General features: G+C 39.4%; 1 protein-coding gene across 1 annotated transcript in view; it reads left to right on the forward strand.

Moving 5' to 3' along the window:
• GRIN2B (glutamate receptor, ionotropic, N-methyl D-aspartate 2B) overlaps positions 1 to 22600 on the forward strand; it is a 678642-nt gene that overhangs the window by 497720 nt on the left and 158322 nt on the right. Inside the window, exon 4 of the mRNA XM_006866039.1 lies at positions 5027 to 5141. Coding sequence (XP_006866101.1) covers positions 5027 to 5141 — 115 coding nt within the window. The remainder of the gene's footprint in view (positions 1 to 5026; positions 5142 to 22600) is intronic.

Genomic DNA, 22600 nt, shown 5'->3' on the forward strand with positions numbered 1-22600 from the left:
ACACACACACACACACACACACACACACACTTGTCTCTGATGCAGCTTCCAGGAGAGGATGCTGCTATGGGTAGAATTCCTGAGTTTGGCTGCCACTGAAAGCTAGACTTTCTGGCTGTGTTCTTGAGGATAACATGTTTAGACACTTGTAGACTGGGTATGGCATCTCCTAATGTTAGTTTTTGTTTAATCCATACTCAGGCTTTACTCATGAAACCCTTGTGATTCTAATTAATAGGAAAAAATTAATGAAGTACAACTAAATCCTAAAGCAGGTAGATATTTCCAGATTTTGGAAAGTTAAATGATTAATATGCCCTTCTGACTTAGTTTATCTTCCTTATGCCAAAACCAACTCCATTCCTGAGATGTATTCCATTGATAATTGGGTCTTGTTAAAATATAGTTATTGTACTTTTAATTACTGATTTTCAGAGGAGAGCAAATTTCTTGTCTTCAGATATTTCTTTTTCTTGATAATTCTTTTCTTGGTTTTTTTCTAATAAAATAACCTTATATTTGCATCATATTTACTTTATTTTAAAATCTATGTCATTTGATCATCAAGAGTCTCATCTGATAAGTAGGATGAAAAACAATGTCTCCATTTTAAAGAATGAAAACTGAGGCTCAGATAGATTATGCTAGTCACATTGCTAACAGTGACCATATGTCCAATTGTGTTTTTAGCACTTAAAGTATTACATGACTGTTTCTTCCCAGTATTCATAGGACGTACTTGCTCAAGACTGTATTTATTTCAAACTGTTTCAATAATAGCTAAATGTTGGCATGTCACAGGGACTCAGAAAAATACGATGTAAATGATAACTGAAGTAGAATTTGAAGAATTTGAATGAATAAAGGGTACTTTGGGGAAGACTATTTTATTATCATAAAATTATATTGGTATTTTTGGTAAGTGTAAAATATTCATATGTGAAAAGTACTTAGGTAGAATAAAATGAACATATGGAGTGGGGAGATTTGTGAACATCCAAGAAAGAGAAACATTTCTAAAGAAAGTCAGAATGAGATGGAGTAAGAATAACTGGAGAAATTCAACTACAGAATTTTGAAAGTTTAAATTGCTCAACTTGAACACCAAATTCAATGCTATCCTCTTCAAAGAAGTCATCTTGAGAGGCTTTATCCACACTCCATTCATGCTGCTTATTACTTAAATTATTTTTAGAACTTCTCTTTTTTCATTGCCTTCTGAAATGGACACTTTCTTTTAAATATTCTTAATGGTGTTTTAGATAAACTCAGAACAATTCAGAGCCTTATCTGTTGAAAAAGTGGGTGCTTAATCCAAGTAATTAATTTCTTTTACATTTCCCAAAAAGAGATGAGACTAAATTTCCTTTTTGCATGTCTCATAAACATTTTATGAAGACTTTCAGAAATAATTCTAAACCATGCTTTATTATAGTAAGAACATACGTATATTTTCAAATTAGTTATGTTGGGTCCTTAAATTCTGTTTTGTTAGTTTAAAATATTTCATCTTGTGTTTTTATAATTATATTACCTAGAGAGAATTCTGTAGTGTCTTGACTGGATGTTGGAATTGTTCTAACCTACAGGAGACTGGAATATTAAAACTAGTGAGCTTGAGCAAGCAGCATTGAACTGAGAGATAAGGAGTTGTTCAGGAAATGGAGAAGGTTCTATCTGGAGCACTGAGTTGAATTATAGGTGCTATCCATTTACCAAGGAGCTCTGGTAGCATAGTGGTTATGAATCGGGTTGCTAACCTCAAGGTTGGCAATTCGAAACTAACAGCTGTTCCATGGAAGAAAGATGAGGCTTTCTGCTCCCATGAAGATTTATAACCTTGTCAACTCTGTACAGGGTCGCTATGAGTTGGAACCGACTCCATGTCACATAACCACCACCACCACCACCACCATCCATTTACCAATCAGAAAGAGTAGTCAAGATGGTAAGGGGAGGAACTTGAAGCCATGTCATAATAAGACTAGCTGGGCATATTAACCCGATGTTGCAAATAAGTTGTTGTTGTTGTTGTTAAGTGCCGTCGAGTCGGTTCTGACCCATAGCGACCCTGTACAGGGTTTCCAAGGGTGTAAATCTTTACGGGAGTAGAAAGCCTCATCTTTCTCCCGCGGAGCGGCTGGTAGTTTCGAACTGCTAACCTTAAGGCTTGCAGCCCGATTCGTAACCACTACGCTACCAGAGACTCAGGTATAAAAAGGTTATGGGTCTGAGAATATTGGTTAACATGTTATTTCTACTCCCAATCAGCTTTGGAACACTGGGCACAAAACAATGAATGTCTCTGTGTTTCAGTTTCCTAATCTATCAAGTTTAAGATTTTAGAGCTAAATGAGCTAAATTTTCCTTCAGCGTTTAAAATTGATTATATATAAGAGATCCACACTGCTCATCAAGTTATCTATGCTATCCCCTCTGTACACAGGACAGGGTAGATAGGGATGGGCAACTTAGACATTGGCTACCTTAAATGAGGGGGCGATAAAAGCATGAAGTGACTGGCCTACAAGCTTTCAGGAGGGAGTTTAGTTTAGGAGTGTGTGAGAGATGATAGAATCTCCACTGAATAGTTTTTAATCTTGTCTTGATGGGTCTGGGAAAAAGAGATGGGAATAAGATTCTTATGATTCATTAGTGAGTAATTGCTATCATAACTAATTGCGACTGTCACAATGGAAAAGAAATTTTGTAAAAAAAAAATGGAGTAGTTAATCGTACAGTCCAGAAGCAGAGGACCCTAGGACCATCAAGGGAGAAGAGCACAAGCAGAATGTGATACATTATCTAGAGAAGCAACGACACCAGAGATGGAGGCAGAGATGGGGTCATGGAGAGGAGGAGCAGCTGAGGACTCTAGATTCATGGAAAGAGAGGGAACAGAGAGCTGATGGCTAGGAGGCAGACTTGAAGAATGTGCCCTTTGGTGGTGTACATTATTATATATGTCTGAGTGTTTAAAAAAAAAAACTAAAATGAATAGAACAAAATACTGTTAACTGATGATACATGGAAGAGATTATAATCATTGTAATGAAACAAGGTGTATGATTTACTGAATGTAAAACTAATGATCTGCCCTATAAACTTTCACTCAACTCACAATGAAAACTTTAAAAAAAAAAAAAAGAGATCCACACTAAATATCTTCAAATATGATTAGAATAAGACTGTAAAATATCTAAGGACAAAGCAAGAATCAAGGGATTGCAAGGGAGTAGACTTCAACTTTATGTAAGGAATAGTGAGATGGGCTACCTTGGGAATAGTTGGGGCAATGACAAGTTCCCCATCAGTATTCAAGTGTTCAGGAAGAGCTGAGGGGACCAATTGTATGATGGAGGGGAGAAGTATAAATTGCAGGAAGTGGTGGGCTGGTCTTTTTCAGTGATGTTGTTTTTAAGTGCTGTGGAGTCAGTTCCGACTCATAGTGACCCAGTATAGGGTTTCTGAGGAGTGACTAATGATTCAAACCAACCTTGAGGTTGAGTGCTTATTCTAGGGCACCACACCAGGAGTCTTTTTTCAGTGATAGGATGGTTTTTTCCAGTTCTGAGATTCTCAGAATCTCTTCTGTTTGGGGAACATCTCTGGAGTGTATTTGTGAAGTATGCAAGACTAGGAACTGCCAAACATAAAAAGCCCAGGCAGTTCTAGACTTGAGAAATTACCCATGAGAGTTTATTTGGTTAATGCTTCTAAGCATCTTCATAATAGCCAGAAGGATGTGTGTTCTCACAAACTTGCTCTTTAGTTTGATGTTATCTAAATGAATCAAATTAGAGTCTTCTAGTTTGACTGAATGAGAAGACTTAAAAACTTAAAGATGGACCTTTAAACTGCCTCCTGATACATTCTTCTTCCTTTCAAACTATTAGGAGCCCTTCAATATTGAAGGGCTTTAACACTCTCTTTGGCCACAATCTTGAAGCCCTTTAACACTCCTTTTGCAATGACTAGATATCCTTTTTGCTTCTTAACAGAGACGTATCTCACAAGCAACATCAGACCCAAGACTCCAGAGTAGCATGTCATGTGAACACAGAGCTAATCATTATTGATTACTTGGGCCATTATGGTAAAGGGACATAAATTAGCATTAGCACAGTTGCACTAATGCAGTTGTAATGAGTATGCCAATGGGAATTCCTAGTGAGGGAACTGTTCATCAGATACAGAAGCCATCAGGGGAGAGGGGTGGGTTGGGGTGCAGGTGTCAAGGGAGAAGACAATTTAACTGGTCTGAGTTTAGTTACCTCCAGGGTTTCCTTTAATGTATGCACATGTGCCCAAATACCCTCTGTGAAATGCTTGCCCTGCTCCCTGCCCCTTTCTCTCCATTTTCTGTTCACTCTATACCGTGCAGTAACCCTAGTTTCAGAATCATCCCTGTGAGACTAGGTGTCTGCCTGGTCTACTCATCTTGCTCTTCAGAGTGTGGGCAGGGCAGGCCTTTAGCAAGAGTTAAGAAGCTTGTGCACATAGCTAGGGAGATAGCCTAAGCTGCAATTGCCACCTTTCTTAGCAAAAAGCTGTCTTGGTACACTCCTACTTTCTTCTCTTGTCTCCACCACCTCCACCCTTTAATCCACCTCCTTTTTTGAATAATAATTGTTAACACTTCATGAAGGTTTACTATACACCAAGTCTTACGGTAAGTGCTTTGCAAAAGTTAGCTCATTTAGCTTTACAAACCTTTATGAATATTTTGTAATAAACTTAATACCCCACATTTTGCAGATGGAGAAAAGAACTGAAGATCAAAAAGGCTCAAAATCATAGCTGTATACTGAACTCAAATCCCAAGCTTTCATTGATAATATTCTGTAATGTTAAAACTTGGATGACTTGAATGTATAATCAAATAGTTTGAAAGACACCACATTGGTAATGATAGCTGCATACCCATCTTCCAGTCTCTTTGCAGCCAAGTGTCTATCTCCTTAACCATTTTGTTCTTCATATGCCATCTTCATACTTTTCATCTTTCTTTTGTTTATCTTCACAGGTATCTGATCAATGTCACTTTTGAAGGGAGGAACCTGTCCTTCAGTGAAGATGGCTACCAGATGCATCCGAAACTGGTGATAATCCTTCTGAACAAGGAGAGGAAGTGGGAGAGGGTAGGACATGTCTTTGGAAATTCTCAAGCAAAGTAGAGGGGTAGGGATGTAAATGTTTACAACACAATGAGGGAAAACAATCCCTTGGTTCTCATCTGTAGAGCTGGGGTACAAGAGATAAAAACTTTTGAGAACACAAGATAAGCCATGTTTTCAAACTTGCATCTTCTTTTTCTTCTTACTTTGGTTAATCAAGAGACTGCTTTCTTTATGTGTATACCATTTATTGTTGTCTGAGTCATGACTTTATTTTAATGGAAGACATTTCATGTACAGCATAGAATATTTTTGTGAAGAAACCAAAATAGGAATTTCAATTTCCAAGTTGTCCTAAGTAGTACAGTTGGGGTGAGGGGGCTGTCACATCTAATTTGTGAGCAGACAGGTTCACATTTATGCTGATTGTACAGTCACCATGGATGGTCCTGCTCACGGTTTCTCCCACTGCCAACTGATCCCACCATTAGGAATGAATGTCTATGGATGCCAGACTGCCTAGCCTCATTTCCCAGCTCTCCCCACTAACTTGCCTGCATGTTGCTACTGCTGTTGTTGTGTGCCATCAAGTTGATTCCAACTCCTATAGCATTTCTGAGGGTGTAAATCATTAAGGAAACAGAAAGCCCCATCTTTCTCCTGCAGAACTTCTGACTTTGTGGTTAGCCTAATGCGTAACCCACTATACCACCATTATGTTGTTGTTGTTGTTAAGTGCCGTTGAGTCAGTTCCGACCCATACCACCACTATATCCACTGTAAATCTCTTAGTTTTCTTAAGTATAAAATGAGAATAATAATAGTACTGATATCACAGTGGTCATCAGTGTTGAAGAAATTATTTTATATAAATAGGAGCCTGGCACTCAGTAAATGGTGGTAGTGATTAAGTACCATGGAGTCGGTTCTAACTCATAGGGCGCCTGCATAGCGTTTCCGAGGCCATAAATCTTTACAGGAGCAGAAAGCCTCATTTTTCTCCCATGGAACCACTGGTAGTTTTGAACTGCTGACCTTGAGATTAGCAGCAAGTGTTGACTTATAATTATTCTGGATTCACAGTTAAATACTGGGGAGTAATGCCATTACTGTTGTATCTCAAAATAGGTTCCAAGGAGCACTTGTGTCGTGATATGTTTTGCCAGAAAAAATTGTTCTGTGTATATATTGATTGGGAAATGCTACTTAACTGCTTCCCCTCCTTGCAAGATTCTCAGAGTATGTTAGCATTGGAAAGTTCTAAGGCATCTCACAGCAAAGAAATGCCTTTAATTTTGTTCAAGCTCATATTTTTCAAAGTTATTTTATCACAAGACCCCTTTTTCATGACATTTATATGGTGTGAAAAATACCTTAGGAAAGATTTCAGACAGTTTTTGCAGACTCCATGGGTCAGTTGCTGAGAACAGACTTCAAGATGTTAGCACAATTCTGACTAGAATGGAAACCACATTCTATACAAGGGAACTTTGAAAGTTCCTGGAAAAACTCCATTATCTTTTCATTTTATTTTTCCATTAATTTTTTGAAGCCCATTTGTATTTCTAGAGAGACTAGGCAGGAAAAGAGGCCAGAGGTGTAGCCTTCCTGAGATTGGAAATTTCATCTGAGGAAGCCCAGGACATCTAGTTATGAGAATGCTCACCTGTTAATTTGGGCATGTGTAGCTCAGATAGTAGAATCCAGGAACTTATCCTTCAAATAGAAAGACCTCAGTCTCTCATGTACTTCCTTTTAATAGGACACATCTATACAGCTTAAATTATGACTGGTGTTTTTGATTAAAGTTGCCCTCTCTGCACTGAGCTATCATTTGTTCAAAGATAGGTGTTCCCTGGGCTCCAGCTCTCCATCCCACTCAAGCTGCTTTTGACTTCTGCTGTGGAAGCATAATTTAAGAAGTGTTCTGGGACCCCCATGTATAACAGGCACTTCTGCGTATCTTCAGAAGAGGAGTTATTAATATAACTGAGACCTCATCTGTGGACATCCAGCCAGGGTAGATTTTATGCACCAGGCTCAAGATGAGTGTTCAAGTAGGAGGCATTTCACAGGTGTCCTTCCTTAAAGATTTACCACATGCAGTGCTTCTGACTGCTCTTCCTTAGATCTGCTCTGAAGCCTGGGACCTCCCACCCCTTTCCAGAACCTTCCCCTGGGATTTGGATGTGTTCACTCCTTGTCAAATTTCCCTTGACTCTAGTAATTGAATTTATTCCTCCATTTCTATATGACCCAAGAAAGTGTCACAGTTTTAAATGGACATCCTTGTCCTTGACCCTGTGTTTATCCATTCAGAACAGTCTAAACCCTGCCACTGGAATGACCTTCCTAAAACACAACTCTTATAATATTTTTTCTCTGTCCCAAACCCTCTCAAGGTTTCTGTGGTTTATGGATTGGGTCCAGATTTTATTCTTGTATTCAAGCTTCTGGTACACGTGCCCATCTTCTCTTCCTCTTGCTTTCCCATCTCTCCTCCAAGCTTCATTGGGTCCTCTCTCTTCTGAGAATGTGCCCCCGTGTGCTCTGCCCCCTGTACAACGTGCCATGATATTTTCTTTTCCTGGAATGAGTTTTCCAATTACACAAATCATACCAGCATTTGAAACAATTAAAATGTTTCTGCCTCCCTCCCTGTTCTGTGACCTAGATTTAATTTGTCACTCCCATGTTCCCATAGCTTATGTCTAAACCTCCATTGTACACCCATCATATCCACCTTGTGTTGTATGTGCATGCTTCCAGAGGGCAAAGGCTATGTCTTCATTGTGTTGTGTCTTTGCAGTACCTGGGAGAGTGTACTGCACAGAGCAGTTCAATAAATATGTGTCAAATGAGTATCATTATATAAAAAAAGACTCTAAAATCTATCATAAAGAATCCAAGTTTATACTGTTGCATTTGATAAAATAGCTTTTTTTAAAAAAGGGAAGTAGAATAATTATGTAGATTGAGTTTTTATAGATTATTGTTTAAAAGTACTAAGGGAACTTGCTTAAAAGAAATTCTGTGGAGAATATTTGAGTAATGCCTTTCAGTAGGGGTTGGGATCATAGAATAGCACATTTTCATACTGACTTGGTTAAATCAGGGAGCATTTCTGAAGCGAGCTTTTGAGTGTTGTTCATTGGTTCACAGAGCCATGGAGCTCCCAGTCTTGCAAGTCCTCGATAGGACTTGGTTGTTTGCAGGGAAAACGTGGCAGGAACCAGCCACTCTCTAGGATATGTTGTAGTGTAGTGAAAATGCACCATGGGTAGTTACAACTGGTTTTCCATTGTTATCCCTGATCCCATGTCCTTTGCATTCTCCAGATCCCTAATACCACTCAAGAAGTTTCCCTGTAGCCATGAGTCTGTGCCTGAGTGGCGATTGTACAGTGCACATTTGGACACTAGAAAGATAAACAGGGAAAGAATCTGAATTCACAGAGAAAACATGGGTTGAGAGATACGACTCTTAACTTCTAATCATGCCATGCTGTGTGACGTGTTCTTTTCACTCTTCTTGATCTTTCTTTCCTTGTATCTCAAATGATGTCATGAGACTAAGATGATTTTTAGGGTTCTTTCCAGCGCTAACTTCTGGGATTACAAATTCATGTTGTAAGTATTCAGAAGCTGGCTCTGGGAATTGGGGTGAGAGTTAGAGTATATGAAAGGAAGAACCTGTGTTTGTTTTTAAGGCCAGTAGCTACTAGGGCATATTTGTCATTCTTGCCATTTTGATAAACAGCATCTCCCAGAAAGGCCTCCTCTGGTGACCCAAGCTATAGTAGCTACCCACTCACTCTATCACAATATGGTTTCTTTTCATTCCATCATGACACTGCTATTATCTGATAGTTTGCTTGTTGGCTTGTTTATGTATTGCCTGTCTCTTCGTGCCAGGATGGGAGTTTCATGGGAGCTAGAACCTTGTTGTTCACCTCTACAATCCTAGCAATGAAGAAGAGTGCCTAGCTCACAGTTAACACTAAAACAATAACAGTTTAATTCATGGAGAATCGTGTGCATAGGAGAGTTTGAATACTGTCCAACAATTTGGCTTCTGCCCTGAACATCTGTACTTTAGACAGAGTGGTTGGCTGAGGAGAGAACAGGAGCAGGTGCGTTCCCACCTTTGAAGTGAGCATCCGAGTGCCAGTGAAGGACTCAGGGGCATTTTCACTGCAGCTCTGTATCCGGCAGAGGCATGTGTACAGACAGTTTTTAACAAGGAGTCTCGGGTTGAGGAAGATTCGTTAAGTTGTTGGTGTAAAGCATGTGATGGGCTTTACAAAACATTCCTTTGGGTTTTTCAAAGTAGTCTCAGTGCTACTGTCTTGTAAATTTGCTTCCTTCAGAAAGACTTGAAGTCAAGGCAACGTTGTCTGTGAGACTGAGCATGGTTTTGGGAATCAGAAAGAGCTGAATTCAGTTCCCCACATTGCCATTTGTCAGCTGTATATAAGGCTGCAGAAGTGGTTGATATTGTCTGAGTCTAGTTCCTTTTGTAAAATGGGGTTTTACCTGAGGTTTTTGTAAAGATTAAGTGAGGTTTTACAGTAACAGTCAATACCCTGGAACTTGTCGGCATTCAGCTAAAATGTCAGTTGGTAGATCCTGCCCAACTCATAAATTTTAAAAGTAAAAAGTTAAATGATATCAAAGAGTAACCAGTAAAATGTATCTCTCATTCTCATGTATGATCTGTTCTCCAGAACAATCGTCGTCAGTTTCTTATATTGTTGTTAAGTTGTGGTAATTACTTGTGGAATCAGTTCCAACTCATAGCGACACTGTATAGGGTTTCTGAGGAGCTACTAGTGAGTTTGAACTGTCAACCTTGTGGCTCAAACTGACCTTGTAATCGATTGCTTATCCCTACAACTCCATACCAGGAATCCAGTTTCTTTTTTATGAAGATAGTTGATGCATATACCAACACATTTTATGTATTTACCCAACTTCCTTTTTTTTTTCAAATAGGAAATAATGTAAGAAACCGGAATCCTTGAATAGTGTAAAGGGCTAACACATTGAGCAGCTAACCAAAAGGTTAGAGGTTTGAGTCCACCCAGCGGATACCTCAGAAGAAAGGCCTGGTGATTTCCTACCAAAAAATCTGCCATTTTAAAAATCCAGTGGCTTACAATTTTACTTTAGCACTAATGGTGTCTTTGTGTTGTTGTTGTTAAGTCCTGTCGAGTTGGCTCCAACCCATAGTGACCCTATACAGGGTTTCTGAGGAGTGGCTGGTGAGCTTGAACCACTAAACTTGCAATTCAAACTGACTTTGCAGTCCAGCGCATTAACCCACAGCATCATACCAGGACTCCATGAGTGAACTCAATGGCAACTGGTATATAAGCAACCAGTAAGAGACATGGATACTAAAATAGCAAAGAGACTTCTAAATCCGAATTATAGTCACAGCCAGCCAAGTATATCTCTCCATTATTAGGAGTGTGAAGAAAGATGTTTAAGAAGGAACACATGCACACACACCTGGCCTAGTCAGTTGGTGAGGGTCAGGAATGGTGAAGATATGATGTATGCAGAGCAGGTTCATTTGTAAGACTAAGTGGGGGACAGCTGCATAATCTCGCATTAAAAATAGTCAGGCACAGAAAGCAACTCAGACAAGCATTCAGCCTTCTCGGTCTTACGCAGAGTCTTTCATGATTTGCTTCATTGCTACTGCTCTCTGCTTCCATTTAATCGTTCCTAAAAATGGGGATAATAAAAATGAAATGCAGTCGGGGTGTGTTCTGAGAAATGACTTGAAGAAATGATGACAGTGCGTTTCCAGGCTGTAAGATGTAAACAGACCTTAAAGGGACTGTCTGGGTCAGAATTAACGGAGCTTATGAATGGTGGTGCTGTGGGATAATGCGCAGGACCGCAAGGTCAGTTTGAACCGCAAGGTCAGCGGTTCAAACTCACCAGCCACTCCTCAGAAACCCTGTACAGGGTCACTATGAGTCAGAACTGATTTAATGGCACTTAACAACAACAACAGCAATGGATGCTTTCCATCACTTCTTTTCCCTTACCCCAAAAGACAAGAGGTATGTTTTATAAACCCACTTCTTCTTGTTTGCCTCCTCTTGCAGAAATGAAGCATCTCTTTCCTTGTGTAGATTAAAACATTCTCACTTGGCTTGTGTTGTCCCCTGGGCTCTTTGACTCCCCCTGCCCAGTTTTCTCTGGCATATTAGCCTTGCGATACTGAGATGTTAGACTACATCCCCTAGTGAATGTAGAGCCAGAAATGAAAGTGCTGGCACAAAGTGCTGGGCCCATAATAGTATTTATGCAGTCATGGATGGTTAAGTGGGAAGGATCAAGGGTAACCAAACCTATACACGAATGACAGGTCACTATGCCAGTACATGGAACATGAGATGAATGAGGCAGGTTAAGGAATGCTGTGTGCTTCTGGTAACCTTGTGGCCAGGACACTAGCCAGCAGCAGTACTCCAGGCTATGAATGCTAGAACACTACCACTTAAGGGCTATAGTGGTTATTAACTAGAATGATCACATTTGTAGATGATACAATGGAGCTCTATCTCTGCTGTGGTAATTACTTGAGCACTTTTGATTAAAAAACATAAAACAGCCTTTCCATCCCCCGCACATGCATGAACAGAGACTCATTCACAAACAAACTGGCAGGCTGTTCAGTTGGTTTTCTGTTATACCTCGGTGCCCAGCACAGTGTGAGGTAGCACTAAGTACATATTTAGTGAGTGCCTGCTCACACATGCACCAGCTGCTTCACCCTCCTTCCTCAGAGGAGAGACCAGGGAATGCCCATGCGCTGTGCCGACTCTACAGAGGGTGTTGAAGAAGATGAGACAGAAGCTCCTCACATCAAGGCTGTTTGTTGTAGATCTCCTGATCCCATCAGTTGACAACCTGCTATTTTTACCTACTTTGAACTGAGTACTAATATGCACACTTGGATTAAGGGATTACAAGACACAGTCCATGGAAAAAGGCTGTGGGAATTGGAGTTGTTAAGAAGAAGAAAAGGCAATGAGGTGATGACTTACTCTCTTTAAGTCTATGAAGAATGATTGTCCCAAGGATGGAGTTCAGCTGTTCACTTGCTCCTCTGAGACACAACCAGAGAAACTGGGTTTAAGATCAAGCAGAAAAGATTTATGTTAGCTATAGGGAGAATTTCTTAATAGAGAGAGATACTGAATATTGGAATTGTTAACACTAGGGCATGGCATTTAAAGTCTTAAAAATTGGATATGTTCTCATCTCTCTGTGTGTACAATTCTGCCCAAACACAGTGTATTAACTACATTTTGCCCAGTCCTCCCTTGTCCTCTCCCTCCCTCCCTCCCTTCCATCAGGCCGTCCCACACATAATTATTGAGTACCTATAAGGAGCCAAGTATTAACTTTTTACTAACTTGTTAATAAGTGCTTTTGAGCGAATTCCAACTCATAGCTACCCTGTATAGGGTGTCGGAGGAGCAGCTGGTGGGTTTTTGAACTATGGTCCTTGCCATTCACAGGCCATTGGTGATCCTACAGCGCCACACCAGGAGTCCTTTACTATTAGATTTCCTAGTGACTGAAATGAAAAAAACCACTTTGCAAGGGGAAAGCTGCGTATTGTGACACTTAAAATTTCTATGACAACAAGGTGATTCTTACTCTTAATATTTGAAATTATCTTAAAGTTGGGTTGGTGTTTAATCTTTGATAAGCAAAGACTCTGCTAATGGATGTTTTATTTATTACAGTGGCTTCCAGACAGGGTCCCCAGGTTACATATTTGGGGATATCATTCTGAGTCATGCTTATAGCAGACCTTCAAATCCAAGTGTTCCCTCTGCTCATTTCCTGAGCTACACGAGCCCATGTCCAGTCTGTTTGCCAAGCCCTTGTCTAGGGCTTCATATAGAGACTCCCTGGGTAACCTCTGAAGCAGGAAGTGTGCTACTAACCCCCAAAGTCTAAACACTTTTGGGAACCCAGTGTCTAATGTCAAGTTGCTACTCCCATGTTCATTTGTGAAATGATTCAAAGAGAAGAGCGGGATGCAGAGGGAGAATGGACTTTAGAAGTATCTTTTCAGAAAGGCTATTTGTCTTTAGGAGCTTGTCATCAGCCACTGAATGAAAAGGATCAAAGAGTAAGATCTAACCATGGTTGACTTTACTTTTGAACTCTGTAGATGCTGCTCAGGGTTGAGGGTGAGGGTAAGAGCCAAATTCAACTCAGAAACTGAAGTGCAGGCTTAACCTTGACTTAAGGAAAGACAGTAAAGAGAAAAGTGTCTACAGAGCCAACAGCCAGCTTTCATCCATCTTGCTAAATTTTATTGAGATTTTTATTTCATGGTAGTTATCTGTGATGGGCCCCTGAGTCCTCTGAACTATCTTTCTAATTTATAGGTTGTAATTTTCTGCCAGGAGTAGTCTTAAAAATACTGGTTATAGAGATTACAAGATTCTTATATTTGTAACCAAGTTAGTCATAATATTTATAATTTTATGACTACTAATATTTATAATTTTATAATTCATATTTGTTGGTGGGAGTGGGGAAAGCCAAATAAAATCCCCATATATCTACACCTACACAAAAAACTCACAGTTCTTTTTTGTGTTTTCTATCAATGCTTTTATTCTGCGCATGTTGTATATGTACATAACATAGTGGGATCTGACACACCAGAATTGGAAACAATGGATGAGCATTTTCATCCTAATTTTTTCCCTTAAGATAATACTGTTATCACATCAAGACATGTTCCTATTTCATTCTAAACATTCAAAAGCATGAAACTTAATGATGACCTAATTTGGAGTCCTTGAGTGGCACTAGCGAAGGTCAGCAGTTTGAACCCACACAGAGGCATGTTGGCAATCTGCTTCTGAAAGAGCACAATCTTCTAAACCCTGTGGAGCATTTCTACCCTGCAAACATGGGATCATCATTAGTCAGAACTGACTTGGTAGCAGACAAATAACAGTATTCCAACATAAGGATGATTGTACTACTTTCAGCTAGTCCCTTATGGTTAGACCTTTGTATGTGTGTTAAATCGAGGTTTTTGTTCAAATATGAAAATAATGTTTGTTTTTTTATTGTTCTACCTTGGATACCAGAAGATTGCTTCCCAACGTAACGATATTTGGCCACTTTTGCCATCTGATGTCTCTAAATATTAACTATGAAAACCCTTTTGTTTGAACTACATTAATTCCGTAATAACCAGTGACCACGTATGCTGCTTGTGTGGAAATAAGTACCTTCTTTGTGCTAGGAGTTGCAAAGGGTTTTCTTTACATCTTCTGATTGAGCATTCTATCTTCTAACTTTGCTGATAAGTATGTTTTTTATCTCGGGATAGCTATATTACATAGAGAATGGAAAAGGACAGGCAGTCTGTGTGTCTATACTTTTCATCTTACTGACACCATTTTCTTGAGAACTGGAGGCTTTTAAAATTCAGAGTCATAGTTTCCAAGGAACTAGTGGGACTCACTTTTAACATCCTTATTATTTCTATTCTCAGCCACAAGTGGCCCAGGAAACAAAAAAGAGTAATCCCCTTCTTTGACCAGTAGGGGCAGCGCCTGGCTGATTCACATACTGGGGAACAGATATACTTCAAGACTGGCTGGGCTATTTTCGTAACAGTGAACTATTCTTTTCATATCTGTATGGTTTTTAACCAAACAAGATACTTTGTACATACATTAATAGCATATTGACTTTACAGAAAACTAAATTCTGGTATCAAAGCTATAATACCTGAATGTCCTTCATATATATAAAACATACCACTATTGATTGAACACCAGGACATGTTATGTTCTGAGGTTTTCTTACTGTGTTGATGGATTTATATTAGTCCATGTGGAATTTAATTCCATGATATCGATTTATAGGCCTAGCTGAGAACACGGTAAAAGCAATTCATGTGTACAGGGAGATAAACTGTGACCCTGGCATGTTAACTCAGCTCATTAATCTGTGGCACAAAGATTTGAAAGGCAGTGTTGACCAATTAAGAAAACAAAGTCTCTTTCAATATGAAAACTATTAATAAAGAACTGGATACAAATCTGCTAAAACAGCTATAAACTAGTTGACATTGAGCCAACCCCAACTCATGGCAACCCCATGTGTGTCAGAGTAGAATTGCTCCACAGTGTTTTCAATGGATAATCTTTTTGGAATTAGATCAACCGACCTTTATTTAGAGGAGCGGCCTTGAATCTCTAACCTTTCACTTAGCAACTGGGCACATTAATCATTTGTACCACCCAAGGACTGTGCAACAACTATAGGATCTGGATTATTCTGGATGATTTTATTATTTTGTCTATTATAATCATGGCTGTTCATAATTTTCTGGCGCTTTCAATTCATCTTGGTAAAGTGAGATGACTTAAGGTGGCCTGGAAATGCTCAGACTTCTAGGAGCCTACTCCCATCCTATCTCTGTTGTGTGATCCAGGTCTTCTCTGTGACTCATAAAGGTGGCCCACTGCTGGTTTTACAGACATTCTAGGTCTTAGCTCTGTCAGCTAAATGTCCCAATGGTTTAAACTTAAAGTAAATCTGTGACAGGGTATTGGTGAGAGGGGAAATATGATCCTGGAGAGGAAAATAAAAGGAGGAGACTATATGTAGAAGCTAGTTATTGTGGAATGAATGATAGGCCTTAAGGAGGAAAGAATACAGATGATTTTTCCTTTGCCCCAAGCTTTCTCTGGCTACCTTTAACATTCTTCCAGTCCCAAGAATTGGTATAGGCTATCATCTAAGATCATCAGCTTTGTCTGATCCTGTAATACATGTTTTGGGGGGTTTTACCCCTACATCTTACCCATAAGGAAGGAAGTGGGTTGGCAAAAGAACAGAACCTCTTGGGTAGAATTTCTAGTGGGTAGTTAAACTGCCTCAGTTTTCTCTTTATAGAAGAGTGTAAAAAAGTTTATTTTCTCTATAGGTGCTGGAGAAGATGTGCAGTTTGTAGAAAACAGTCTAACCTGGTGTTAGGAGGATTTTGTCACTAGCATGTTTGACTTTATTAGCAGTGCTGTTTATAAAGAACTTTATCAAATTTGTACTCATTTTGATTTCTTTTACAGCTTTGAGAAATATAAGTAAGTATAAGTAAACTGTGGCTCAGAAGGTCATGATTGCTTTCACAGCCACTGAGTGGCAGAGTTGTGTGTAGACCTTTCTTCAAGTTCTATTTAAATCAGTGCATATTTTGCCTTAACACAGAGTATAAGAGCACAGATAGGCTAATAGGACAAAAGGGTAGCACCATCAGTGGAGTTCATTTTGTACTAAAGAGGACATGTCATACCATAGAAACAAGTGGTCTCTATCATTGAAAAGTTTTAAAAAGAAGTTTTTGTTAAGAAGGAGTAAGGAAATAGTTGTGCAGACTGCAGCAGGCAGTTTGAGTTTAACACTTCCCTGAGATTAACAAAAATGGAAGGCAGAAGGAGAGTGCTTGGTGGAAGGGGACTGCATTTCTATATCCCTGGACCTTCTCACTATTATGTTACATATGTATATATGCAAACAAAGAGGCCTGGTGGCACAGTGGGCTAAGCATTGGGCCACTAACCACAAGGTCAGCAGTTCAAACCCACAAACTGCTTCACAGAAGAAAGATGAGGCTGCCTGCTCTCATAAATATGTATAGTCTTGGAAACTCTAGGAAGCAGTTCTACTCTGCCCTATCAGGTTGCTGTGGGTAGTTATATGTTGGAATGGATTCAGAGGCAGTGGGAACATACACATACACTCACATACATGTACTCGAACATACAAACACACCCTCTTTTTTTAGTTAGCAAGAACCTACCTCCTCAAGTTGTGAGGAGGCAACATGTTTCTTTGATTGGCAAAGGTCACAGCTACCTACCGACGTATTGCAACGAGGGGATTCTCTGGGAAAGAGCCATCCTCTGCATTGAAGCTCTTCTAAAGCGCAGCCACCACGGCAGCTCCATTGATCAGCCAGCCACTGGCGTCACAGAGAGATGGTGAAACACCAGGAGGAATTTAAAATAGCTGACCTACAAAACAGCCCTTCATTCTTAGTAGGAAAGTGATATAAAATTTTAACTTTGTTTTATATAAAACAAAAGCACAGCCAACGAAATATTTTATGAACTGAACTAGCTAAGGGAGAAGTATTAAGGGATCTCATAAAACACTCGAAGGTTTGTTGAGATTAAGAAATAAAGCATATGAACAAAATTCAATGAATAAGAACCCTGACCTTCTATGATTTATCACCACCATTTCAGTGTTTCCTCAACTATGGCTGTGGGTTCTGCTATGGTGCGTGGGTTAATTTAAGGGAAGTGTGTGACTTTTGGTTTTTGGTGGTTTTTTTGTTTTGTTTTGTTTTGTTTTTTGTAATCATCTATTTTTATAGTTATCTTCTATTTTTGGCAAGTGATGCTTGTTTAACATTTATAATAATTATATGGAGTTTTAAAAATATTTTTAAAGGAAAGTTCTTTAAAATATTAAATAAATAATGTTAGTAGTACTGAGATGTGGCAAAAAGCATTACAGTGGTCCCTGAATGACTGAATTTAGAACATGAGCAAAGTCCTCCCTCACTCCAGCCCCCAATCATGTCATTGAAGGCCAACCTACATTTCCATCTTTCCCCCCTCACTTTTCTGCATGTACCCCTTTATGCCAGCATACCTTGGCTTAGATTCTTTTCTTGGCCTTAAATCACTGAACTTCTTGGCCTTTACAGCATAGTCTAAAAGCCAAGAGGACCATGCTTTACTTACTCATCTCTGCCTAAAACAGTGACTTCTCCAAAGATGTGCAAATAGATGTTGGCTCCACTTTTCTTCGCCTCAGTTTCTTCATCTATAAAACAAGACTAGCAATGGTGCCTACCTGAAAGTGTTGCCATGGAGATCAACTATATAACAAGTGCTCTGCAGTTGTTCACTCTTATGTCACGACCATATTTTAAACAAAAGATAAAAAGATTGAAATTGGATTTTAGTGTAGAAAGTGACCACACGCATACTCAAGTAAATATTGCACTAGATTGGACTTTGTCCTGAAGAATTAAGACAGAGGAAACTGGCAGTCAGAAAATAGAATTCTTGATATTTTTAGTGATAAGTTGGCTATCTTCCTGTATTCTTCAATGATCCTTTGCACAAAAAATTTTAAAAATTGAGTTTTAATTACTAATAAAATAATGCCAAAGTCTATAACCTAGCACAATAGTCTATTCTAGTCCCATCATCCAGTAATTGAAAATCTCCTCAGCTTGATTTTCAAAAACCAAACAAACTATTGTTAGTTCTCAAAACCCCACTGTGGTTGATTCTGACTCTTAGTGACCCAATAGGATAGAGTAGAATTGGTCTGCATGGCTTCCGAGACTGTAAATCTTTGCAAGAGCAAAGAGCCTCATCGCTCCCCTGTGGAGTGGCTGGTGGGTTTGAACCAACTTACCATTAGCAGTCCAATGCTTCATCCACTGTGCCACCAGGACTCCTTCTCAGCAACCCGTTAATAGCAACCAAAACACATTAAGTAATGATAGCTGCTTATGAAGACTTGTAATGTGTACTCATGCTGTTAGATGTACTTAGATTGTTTCACTTTATGGAGTCCTAAGTGTGGCACTGTAGGATAAAGCACTGGACGGCTTAACCACAAGGTCAGTGACTCAAACCCACCAACCGCTCCCTGGAAACGGGATTGCTATGATTTGGAACCAACTCGATGACATACAACAATAACAACAACAACTAAAGAATGGCTAGTCTCTCCTTTACTGCTTCCTTATTCTGCTGTGATTGGCTCACAACCATTAAAACAATCCCTCCCATTAGGGAAAGTGGTTTAAGGTTAAAAGGCATGGTTGGCCACAGTCAGGGTAGAATGTTAAAGAGGTGGTGGTGGGACTTGATTGATGGTAACAATTGTTGTTGTGTAGTGTCATTGAGTCAATTCTGACCCATAGCGACCCTGCATAGGGTTTCTGAGGAGCGGCTGGTAAGCTTGAACCACCGACCTTACAGTTCAAACGGCTTTGCAGTCTGACGCATTAACCCACAGCGCCACACCAGGCCTCCAATGGTAGCAGTAGACTCCTGAATAGTGATTTGCAGTTTCCACCAGTGATTCTCAAAATGTGGTCCCTTCAGCCACAGAATCAGTGTCATTGGGGATCTTATCAGAAATGCACGTTCTCAGGCCCCACCCCAGAAGCTGTAGGCAGACTCAGCCATCTGAGTTCTGACCTGTGAACTACAGGGACAGTTTGTCATGGCCATGTCTTTCTCACAAGGAGAAAATAAGTATTTGTTCAGTGAACATTTAAGATTGATATTCTGTCATTGTTCTCTGTGCTCACTCTGTTTTCTGGCCACTGACTTTGAAATACAACAGAGTCCTTATCTGTTCATTACTTAAATGGAGGACAGAGTTAGTAACTGGCAAAAAAAAAGTTAAGGCTTTCCCCACTCTCTCGAAGAGATTGATGCTAAATTAAACATCATCTTAGTGCAATTGCTTAAAAAAACAAAAACAAAAAACCTCCCTGATCTTAAGCTGCATTGTCTGGGTTTAATGTATTCAACAAATATTTCCTGAGTTCCTCCTAAGTGCCAAATGCTATTTTAGGTACTAGGGAAGCAGTATAAACCAAGACCAGCAAGTTCCCTGCTGTGGAAGACCTATTGTCTTGGCTGGAAGGGTCAGACAACACATAAATGAATCCGTAAATATGATTATTCAGGGAGTGCCAAGCACTAGGAAGATCATAAGATAAGATGAGTGGTTCTCAGCTAGGTGATGCCAGCCCCCAGAGGGACTTTTAGAAGTGATTTTATTATTTTAAATCAGTTGTCAGTCGCATTAACAATGTAAATAAAACAGCCCTTGGACATACTAAAGACTAGGTCCAAGAGCTGTTGTTAGAAACTTACCTGGCTACTTATTTAAAATAAAAAAAAAAACTTTTTTGAGTTGTGCCTTTAGGTCCTCTGTGTACATTTTATATAGATACGGTGCTGCAGAGTCAGACCTGCTTCCAAGCCACAGGAGACATGTGGGTGGTATTTGATCTTCCTTTCCCCCCCATTGTTGTTAGGTTTTAGAGAATGAGATGGGAATTTTTATAAAGGGATACATCAGCCTATGAAAATTTCAATATTTATGCTTACTCTCTCCAAAGAATCCAGAACTATTTACCCTCATTATTTTAATCAGAACTGAATTTAGTTAGTCATCTACCCTAACTACTCTTGTAAGTGAGCATTGCATTCTCTTGCTTTCTTTCTTGGCTATCTTGGCAATTATTACACTCCTTTGACTCCATTTGACCCTGTTGTTGATTCTTGATACATACATCCTATGTATGGACTTGGTGAGGATGTATAGGAAAGATCATAAACTGTCAGTCCACAGAAGCTTCTTGATTATAGACATGTTCTATGTGGCATACAGAGACCTTTTGTTGTTAATTAAATTCGTCCTGATTGTGGTTGTCATTCGGTGCAGTCGAATCGGTTCTGACTCATAGTGACTCTGTATCATAGACCACAGCTTCCCTAGAGGGTTTTCTTTACAGAAACAGTTTTCCAGGTTGTTTTTTTTCTGTGGAGCCTCTGGGTGAGTTCAAACTTCCGACTTTTGGTTAATAGCTGTACCACTAGTTCTAGCACTTAAAATTCAGAGGGTCCCAAATGACAGATTTCTAGATTTTTTATGAAAAATCTGGAAACCTTACATCACTGTGCTTACATTCCTCTGGGACTGAGAGACTGCTGTCTCCTTGGATGGAATACATGCTTTCCAGTTCAACACAGCCCCCAAGTGTCCCACTTCTCCTTAATTACCAACTTGGTCCCTGTATACATTGGACGTGCAACTCTGAAACAAAGATCAGTTCAGGAAATAAGCTTTCACGGCTTAAAATCTAAAATGTATACCTCAGAGATGGTGAGTGTCCTTAGTATTGAGTATTTATGCATGGTTGCTATGAGTCAGAACCGACTCAATGGCACTTAACAACAACAACAACAACAAGATGGAGATGTAAACCTTTCTATTGCTCACAACAATTCATCTTGGAGTCTCTAGGGGGCGTCTGAGAATTCTGAGCATTTTCTTTAAAATGCATCTGTGCAAAGAGCATTCACAGTTCTATATTGTGTTGAATCCCCAAATTCACCTCAGAAATATAGAAGGTAAAAGACACTACCTGTTGAAGAGCTGTCTGTTTGTCAGACAATAACATACAGAAATAAAAACTTTTAATGCCTTAAAAAGTTAAGGCATGTATAGGGTGTGAATTTCTTTTTCTTGGCAAAGTAACACGTATTCTTACCTGGAGGAACATCGCTGAAAGACTTTAAGACATGAATTTTCAAGAGGAATCAGAATGATCGAAGGACATTTATCTAGCAGAGAAAGGAAGGTTTTATGAGAATAAAACCTCAGCTAGGAAACCAGGAAAACCCAGGAAAGGGTGTGGATAAATGAAAGGAAGAAGATGTGGCATAGGAAAAAATGAAATTGGAGGTGCAGGGGCAGAATGTTGTCTCATCTTAAATGTAAAAACAGTAAATTGACAACAGTTAAAGAGAAAATGATTTGGTCAGAGTGCAGAGAGAGCAAGATGGTTGTCAGGACTGTAATGTGATTAAAGTAAAGCAGAAGAAAGGGAATAAGGGGCAAAAAAAGAGAGTCAAGAAAAGAGGAGATTGAAGCTCTGCCTCTGGACTCCTGACCCACAGAAAATGCAAGATAAATATGATTTAAGCCACTAAGTCTGGAGAAATTATTTTTACACAGCAGTAAATAATCAATTTAATAGCAAAGACATGAAAGTTTAAAGAAGGAAATAATTTACATGGCCAAGGGAATGAGGAAGACTTCAAGAAGAATATGATTTTAGAGATGGGTCTTAAAAAATATTGGGGAAATCTTACAGGTGAATAATGGTGGAATAATATTGGTTTGAACCCACCAGCTGCTCCTTGGAAACCCTATACAGGGTTGCTATGAGTCAGATCCACAACAAAAATATTAGTGGAATAATTTTCCAGGCCAGTAACAGTAGATGAAGTGCAGTATTTATTCATATAATATCTGATTTTCTTTTTAATTTGCCTGAATAATGGGGTAAAAATAAGAAGACAGAGAGAAAATTATAAAGAAAGATTGGTCCTAAAGGACATTAGAAGCAAGCTGAGGGGTTGAAATTAAATCAGCAAGCAATCCAGAAACCACAGACTATTGTAAAAGGGAGAATGACTTGATTAGGCTTCTCTTTAGAAAATTCATCCAGTAACTGTGATCCGTTGCATGAGCTAGAGGACTTCCAGGAGGACTTCCGTCAGCTAAGGCCTAATCAGACAGTGCTTCTGGGCACAGGGAGCAGAATGCATCTGGAACCTGCTTGGGAGAGTCCAGTCA

The sequence above is a fragment of the Chrysochloris asiatica genome, unplaced genomic scaffold, assembly GCF_000296735.1.
Source record: "Chrysochloris asiatica unplaced genomic scaffold, ChrAsi1.0 scaffold00086, whole genome shotgun sequence".
Classification (NCBI taxonomy): Eukaryota; Metazoa; Chordata; class Mammalia; order Afrosoricida; family Chrysochloridae; genus Chrysochloris; species Chrysochloris asiatica.